The sequence below is a fragment of the Leucoraja erinacea genome, chromosome 47 (genome assembly GCF_028641065.1).
Source record: "Leucoraja erinacea ecotype New England chromosome 47, Leri_hhj_1, whole genome shotgun sequence".
Classification (NCBI taxonomy): Eukaryota; Metazoa; Chordata; class Chondrichthyes; order Rajiformes; family Rajidae; genus Leucoraja; species Leucoraja erinaceus.
Window position 1 is genome coordinate 1,207,120 of NC_073423.1, and position 8,230 is coordinate 1,215,349.

At 43.7% G+C, this 8,230-nt stretch overlaps 1 protein-coding gene across 7 annotated transcripts in view; it reads left to right on the top strand.

Moving 5' to 3' along the window:
• Positions 1-2,142, top strand: part of LOC129715020 (ETS-related transcription factor Elf-1-like) — a 139,563-nt gene extending 137,421 nt beyond the window's left edge. For all 7 annotated transcript variants that reach the window (XM_055664835.1, XM_055664836.1, XM_055664834.1 and 4 more), the window contains one exon: positions 539-2,142. In XM_055664835.1, the coding sequence (XP_055520810.1) occupies positions 539-1,154 (616 nt within the window). In that variant the 3' untranslated portion in view covers positions 1,155-2,142. The remainder of the gene's footprint in view (positions 1-538) is intronic.
• The last annotated feature ends 6,088 nt before the right edge of the window (positions 2,143-8,230 follow it).

Here is an 8,230-nt window from a genome sequence, read left to right on the forward strand (position 1 = left end):
CTTGCGTTCTAAAATGACAATAGTTTTGCCCGGTGAGTTGGCTAAGGACAGAGAGTTGAATGGGGTAAAAGTTGGTGTAGTTTGCGCATTCTTCCTATTTCCACATGTATTTCCTTCCACATCTCAAGACATGCAAGTTGGTAGGTTATTTGGCCACTATAAATTGCATCGTGTGTAAGTGCGGAGTAGAATCTAGGGGTGGGAAGGGTAGTTGATGGGAATTTGGAAAAATAAAATGGGCTAGGATTGGATTAGTGTAAAAATGAGTGATTTGATAATCAGCAGGGACTTAATGGGCTGAAGGGCCTGTTCCTGACTCTGTGACTGTGTTGATGTTAGGTTTTCCAGTGGAATCTTTTGCACCCATCAACCTCGAAGATTATTAGGTTGCTGCAAATGAAATGAACATAGAGAAAAAGAAGGAAAAATCTTTCAGAAATCAACCATGGGTGTGAAATTTAGGAAATGTTTGAAAGGACAGAAGTCTGAATGTTGTGGATAACTTTGCTCTGATCTGCTGGTTTTGTTCTTTCCCCAGAACAATAAAGAGCCCATCACAGGTTCCAGTGGTCGTATCACCAGGAGCTCAACGAATTGGTACTGTTACGTTGCAAACTGTTCCTCTCACGACTGTGATCACGAGCACTGATTTAGCCATGTCCTCTCCCAAGTTCATTTTCCAAACAGTTCCATCTTCCCATCAAGGGACTGTACTGAAAGAAAACGTCACCTTGCAAGAGAAGTCGCTCATTGCAAAAATAGTTACACCCACCTCTCTCGCTGTCCACGGTACCAGTTTTCGGCAAGTTCTTCCCGCCAGCCCACAGCTGCCAGATAATACAACACACGCCGTGTCTTTGTCCAGCGTGATGGGTGCCGCCACTCCTGTGGTGACCTTCGCCGCTACCAGTCAGCAGGTTATGAATCAACCGCAGGGCACAGTCTTCACATCTGTGATCAAAGCGCCAGAAACCAAGCAAACTGCCACACAGACTGTGATCAAGCAGGAAGATCAGATAGAGGCCATGGGAACCAACCCGCAGAGTGATCATAGAATCCGGCAGTCCCATGTTATTGTGCTCACAAACACGGCAGTGCTTCCTAATCATGTGCTGTTTGGAGCAGGGGAGCACCGGGAAGTGGACACACAGTGACGCTGCGAGATTCCTTTTCCACGCTTCCGCATCTCCATTCCCAAATATTGTTTCAAACTAGACCTACAACATGTAATGTTCAACTCAACCTGTGCATAGTTTTAATGTTAAGCATAGAAGGTTACAGGGCAAAGGTGCGACTGAACTGGAGGCAACGGGCAGATGTTAGAAATATAATAATGGGGCATTGGCTCCGACAGATGTCTTTTTGTTTCTGGATGACTTTGTTATAAGGAGAATTTTGAACTTTTTTTTCAAAAGTGAGTTGCATTTCTTACAATGGCAGCACACTCCCCTACAGAAACTGTATTATAGATCTTGTGGCCTTTTGTGGATTGGCACAGTATGGCCTTGCAGTGGGAGTGCTGTTACACTGGCATTGTGGTTGTTTGTGCTGGATATTGAACATGCTGTACATGAGAGCTCTTGGATAAAATGATCAGTGAAATATAAACGGCAGCTCTTTTGATACATAGATCCGCATGGGTGGTTAAGCCTCATTTTACTTAATCATAAAGAAACCAAAATCTTTCTTCTCCTGTTGTATTTTAGAAAAAGAAAGCAGAATATTTTGCTGGCTTGTTTCACCATGACCTTTGCTCTTCTTTTCCTATTATAAATTGTACAAACTTTATTAGGAATCAAATGGGTGAACAAAGTTAACAGTATTTGTTTGTTTGGATGGGCTTTTGTCAGTGGGATTCTTTATAAAGGAATTATTCAAGGGGGGGTTTATTTGTAGCAGGAACCTTCAGCTTCACAATGTATATATTAAATGATAATGTTTCCTTGGTTTTGTAAATAATGTATTTCATGTTCTATTTTTGAGGTTGAATGAATATTTGAACTCTGATTGCCAGCCCTTTTTTTTTTTTTTAAAGGTACATTTTGTATAGTTTTGAGAGATGATGTTAAAACCATAATGTTTCCATGGGCATTTTTAGAATGAACATGTGTCAAGGCAAAAAATAAATAATTTTAGTTGCTATATTTGTGTGTGTTTGCAATTTTAGACGGTGTTGGTAATATTTGCTGTCTGGCAGATGGAGGATCCTTCATTGCATTACTGACACCCGCTGAATGAACAAGAAGGCCCCTAAAAGTACTTAACAAAATTGAATGTATAATATCACATACTTTTGTCTGCCCATATCCTACTGCGGAGCACAATTTGTGGCCAAAGGTACTTTTTTTTCCATTTCATCATTTTGCAAATGATTTATTAAAATAAACTGGATTTTCCTTGGATGCAAAATTCTGACATTGCGTACTGCTGAATCACACATTATGTAATGGGTTTTCTTATGGTCCTTTCTCCCCCCCCCCCACATGGTAATTTACACTGAGAACATGTTCCTCATTGACATGAAGATTACCTTTAATACAGTCTCCCTCCAGCCTCTCACTTCCTTCACCGGCTCAGTGGCTCCATCAACAATCCAGAAATAGCTACAATATTAGCTGCAGATACATTTTTTTCCTTCTCTTCATTCTCTCTCATCTAACTGATGTATCCAGGGATCCCACACTTTTTTTTCATGTCTGAATGCTGGTCCCCAGTAAATTGACCAAAATCAGAATCTTACTTTATTAGCCAAGTATGTTTGGCTAATATACGATACAGCCAAACATACGAGGAATTTCTTGTGCCATAGTCATACCAATAAAAAGCAACAGAACACACAAAATACATTTTAACATAAACATCCACCACAGTGACTCGGCCACATTCCTCACTGTGATGGAAGGCAAAACAAAAGTTCAATCTCTTCCCTTTTTTCTCACGCAATCAGGGGCGATCTTGGCTCCCGTAGCCGGCAACGTTTGGGCCCTCGTGTTGGGGCGATCAATCTCCTGCATCTGTGGGGGAGGGGGGGAATCTCAGCACCCCCGCGCCGGGCGATCTGACCCTGGGTTGGAGCTGGACAAAACCTTCTGCGTTGTTGTGTCGATCTTTTGGTGTAAACCAGCATCCACAGATCCTTCCTACACAAGTTAAGGGCCTGGACCACTTGCGTGTCCTTGGCACACAAATTACGCAACTTCGTGGTCGCGTTGAGGCGCGACGGTTCCGTGAAGGTTTCGAGCAACTTCATTCGGACGCACAGCCGCCTGGAGCGCGTGACGTCATTTGAAGATGGACGCAAAATACAGGAGTAACTTAGTGGGACCGGCAGCATCTCTGGAGAGAAGCAATGAGTGATGTTTCATGTTGAGACTTCTTCAGTCTGAAAGAAGGGTCTTGACCCGAAACGTCATGCATTCCTTCTCTCTAGAGATGCTGCCGGTCCCGCTAGTTACTCATGCATTTTGTGTCTATCTTCAATTTTCTTGGCACCGCTCTGGGAGTAGAAGTGGGGGCGGAACCGGACCGCAACAGCCGTGAGCCTCAGGCTGAGCTCGGCGATTGTTTGCCTGCTTCTGCTGCTGTTGAAGATGAGATGTTGCGTCGCGCCAGTGTCTTGGGCCTGTCCCACTTTGGCCGTCAGTTCCGCGACAGGCCTTTGGCGCGCGAAGATTTAATTCGCTACAAAAATTTCAGAGCCCCACGCGATGTCGCGCACAACTACATACCCCTCCGCGCTTCTCAGTGGAACCGGCCCCGCACGGCCATACAATGCCCGTGCGCCTCAACGCGACCACGAGGTCGCGTAATGTGCGTGCCAAGGACACGCAAGTGGGACAGGCCCTTTAGGCTATTAATAGGATTAACATTCAGTGTCTGCAATGTGTTCTAGTCCAGTACCAACACAGACACAAAGGTGCCTGATGATTGGGGTTTTATTGCACTTGCTGCAGAACTCTACAAGGACTATTTCTAACTCCTTGACTAATTATTTGATTTGCTTGTATCAATGCTATTTTTTCTTTGTAATCCTCCTTTATCTCTGTGGGCTTCTCCAATTACAACTGGTCACATTTTAATGCTGTTATATTTAGACCTTGCAAAATATGCCAAGGACATTGTTTAGGTTAAAAAAGAAACTGAAATAAGTGGGTCAGGCATAATCTCTGGGGAACATGGATAAGTGATGTTTTGGGTTGGGACCCTACTTCAGGCTAATTGTGTTGGGGACAGGATGATAGCTGGAAGAGAGGAGGGGCAGGTCATAGCCTAGTGAGTGATAGGTAGATATAGGTGAGGGGGGAGGGGGGGGGGGGGGCTGGGTGGTTATAGGAAGATAGACAAATGCCAGACATGAAAAGACAAACATGTGAGCTAAGGATCGAGTTACAATTTGTGAAGCTAGAGGAAGGAATAAGCCAGTTCGGTATTCCGACTGCGCATGCACAGGTCAGAGGCCGCTCGAGCTAAACACTCGCGGCTGCATGGATACAGACCTGCATCTCGTCCCTATCCAGCCGCTGCTGTCCCCGCCCCCTCCCGAGTGTCCCAGGGAGCAGGGATTTCCATGGGCACAAGGAACAAATGGCCTAAAGTTTGCGTTGAGTGAACTGGGTGTTCTTGACATGGGCGTCTCGCTCTCCCCTGCTACCAGGCACCCCCTTCGCTTTTTTAATTCTCGAATGACCTTTGACAATTCCTTGCTTTTTTTGGAATATCGAACTGGCTTATTATAGGTGGGGTGGGGGTGGGTGAAATTGATCCAGTAGAGGCACAGCAAAGATGGGGGTGGAGATTGAAAGATGGATGTCTACAATTGGAGAATTCAATGTTCATGCTGTTAGTTTGAAGGCTCCCCAAGCAGAATATGAAGTGCTCGTCCTCCAGTTTACTTGTGGCCTCACTCTGGCATTGGAGGAGGCACAGGACAGAAATATCGGCATGAGTAGGGGAGTTCAAATGGTTAGAAACCCGGAGATCCAGTAGACATTGGCAGACAGAGCGCACGTAAACTCTCCTTCCCCTTCCCATACTGACCTTTCTGTCCTGGGCCTCCTCCATTGTTAGCGCGAGGCCACACACATACTGGAGGAACAGCACCTCACATTCCGCTTAGTTATAACTAGAGCCAGGATGTTTAGGCACCAAAAAACACTGAAATAGGCAGGCAAAAAGTCATAATAAAATTACATAAAAGGCACGAAAAAGGCATTTATTGACAAAAAAGGCATGTATTTCCACCACCAAAATATGGTTAAAAATGATAATAAAGGTATACTACATTAAATGACCAAAGTTGCCTGGCTACACATAATTACTAGCATTTTTTTCAAATTATCTGGTATTAAACTATGCCGTCTGTCAGACAGAATATGCTTCAGTTGTGAAAAACTTATTTCTACCCCAGCTGAGGTCACTGGTGCATACCCGAAACAAGCTACAGACTCTATATACACGTTGATATCTTGTGCATTACAACTACCTTTGAGAACTTGAGCTATGTTTTGTATTTCTTCAAGATCTTTGTTAGCTAAAATCACTCTCTCACATTGTCCTTGTATGTCTTTACCTACATCGCCAGGAACTTTACGGATATCGTCAGTTACTTTGTGGAAAACCTGCAAGTTATTCACTAATGTTTCGCCACGTTTCTCAAGGGAAGTGGTAGCTTGTGGGAAGTTTGCAAAATTGGAAGCAATAAATAGTTCGTGGAGAAGACTGAACCAGAGGGCAGCGGCACAAACGATTGACCGACCGACGATGACGCTCCTGGTTTCGCCCCGGTGGTGGAAATTTTCTTGTAATTTATACTATGTTAACATGTTTATAATAACATTAATATTAATGTGTTAACATAAAACGTCATTGTAATGACGGTACAACTAGAGAAAATAGCACGACCTTTCAGCAAAATGGCAAAAAAAGGCTGATTTAGGCACTCAATCATGAAAAGGGCATTATCTTGGTGAAATCATCAAAAAAGGCACATGGCATTTATGGCAAAATCCTGGCTCTAGTGATAACCTAATGGTATGAACGTTGAATTCTCAAAATGTTGGTAATCAACTTATTTACAACTGCCCCCAACTTTGTTCCTAAACCCATCCCTCCCCATGCTCCCCTGTGCTCCATTTCTCCCCTTGCACCTCTATTGCTTCCTCTGGCTTCACAATTTGCAACTCTTCTATCAATATCTCACACCTTTCCAATTCTGGCCTTTGCACAACCATCTGCCCATCAACAACTCTTCCAGCTTTCTCCTCTCATCACAATCAATCTGAAGAAGGGTCCCAACCAGAAATGTCACCTATCCACGTTCTCCAGAGATGCTGCTTGACCTACTGACTTAATCCAGCATTGTTCCTTTGTTTAGGATCTTCAGCAAGTCATTTTCTTCTGGAGCAGTTGGCAATTGTATTAACTGCATCTTAGTGATGGGTGAATCCATCGATTCTCAATACTTTTTCAATGAAGTACCTTCAGCGCTGTGCCCTGAAGAAGCCTGTGTTAGATACTTACTGGCCTGATTTGTATTTCCAGCATTTTAATTGTAATTTTTACATTTTGGGAAGTTATAGTTTGAAGCCCTAGTGGCCACACTTGCCATTTCCCCAATTTGTGAATGTTCAGAGTGAGCATTTGATTGCAATCTTTGCACATCCCAATCCTTCCCACTCGTCATTTTAATTTCATGGATCTTGTGTTTTATGACTGTTGGCAAATCAATTCCCCTACTGGGATAAATAAAGTTCTATCGTATCGTATAATCAAGTTTTATGGGCAACAAGCTTTATCTGCCTCGTGTAGCTTGAGGCAGTTGAAGATCACATTTAATTAATGGATTAGGTTCTTGTACCAATATTGGTGAGTGAAGGTGCTGGGATAACACAATAACTATACTTCAGGGATCTTGCTCTGTTCCATCCTCAATACGATTCTAGTTTCTCTGATCCTAGGTCTCAACTGCACTTTACGATCTTACTCTCATACACTTAGACTTTGTACTTTGGGGGAATCATAGTCATAAATACAGTCAGGCAGCACCCCCCTGCTCTCTGCAGTAAAGAACTCCAAAGATTGGCAATACTGTGGCAGAACCAGGTTCTGCAACAGCTTCATCCCCCAGGCCATAAGATTACTGAACAATCAAAAAAACCGAGGCTAGAACTTTTTAAATATCGTCACTTTTAAAAACTTTTTAATATATATTTATTTTACAGAACCATGCGCATGAGGCATTTTTATGGACGCACCTGGAACTTTTAACTTTTAACTGATTTTGGAGAGTAAAATGCAACAAAATTTCATTCAAGGTGCACTGTGTCTAGGTGTATATCTGAATGACAATAAAGTTTTCATTCACTTTGAGAAAAGGTCAGGTCTGGGGGAGTTCTCACCACCACGGGTACCATGTAATCCCGTTCTACCTGCTCCGTGGTCGGATAGTCGGCGACTAAACCGTCTCCCCCACCTGGTTTGCCAGGTGAGGAGGGGGCTGTGGACCCCCAGCAGGAACAAAAACAAGACCTGTCAAAGGGCGGATGAGCTTCTAGAGAGCCAACGGCCATCCACACTTGATTAGAAGTTGCGATCACTGTCGTACATAACATTGTAAGGAATGATGATAAAGCGCACACACACACCAAAATCCAGCGGCGAAAGTCCATAGGGACGGGATGGAGGACAGAGATGTGTGGTCCGTCTGTCGCTGTTCCCATTGGAAACCAGCACCACTGCGTTGCTAATGTTTTCAACGTTGATGAATGAATGAATTGAGAAAAGAACTTCCTCCTTATCTCAGTCTGAAGTGGTGAACCCGATATTGTGTGGCTATTCCCATGCCATGATTTTGGATTAAAAATAACTATTATTAAACATTCAGGAACTGTGAATAAAAGGAAAGGTTGTGTCCCACTTTTGAGGAGAGCACAGTGGGTGACTTCTCCAACGAACCTGCTTACACAGGGAAGCAACTTTGTGTCCCAATGCATGAGTCTGCCCATGAACTACTCTAGCAGAAGCTGCACTGACTTGTATCTCCAATAGGTGTAGAGGCTTCCTTCAGGTAAGGATTCTCAGAGCTCGCACAACAATGGACTGCACTGTGTAGGAAGGTTTACACTGAAGATAGACACAAAATGCCGGAGTAACTCAGTGGGATAGGCAACATCTCTGGAGAGAAGAAATGGGTGATGTTTCGGGTCGAGACCCTTTTCCAGATTGCGTTGTG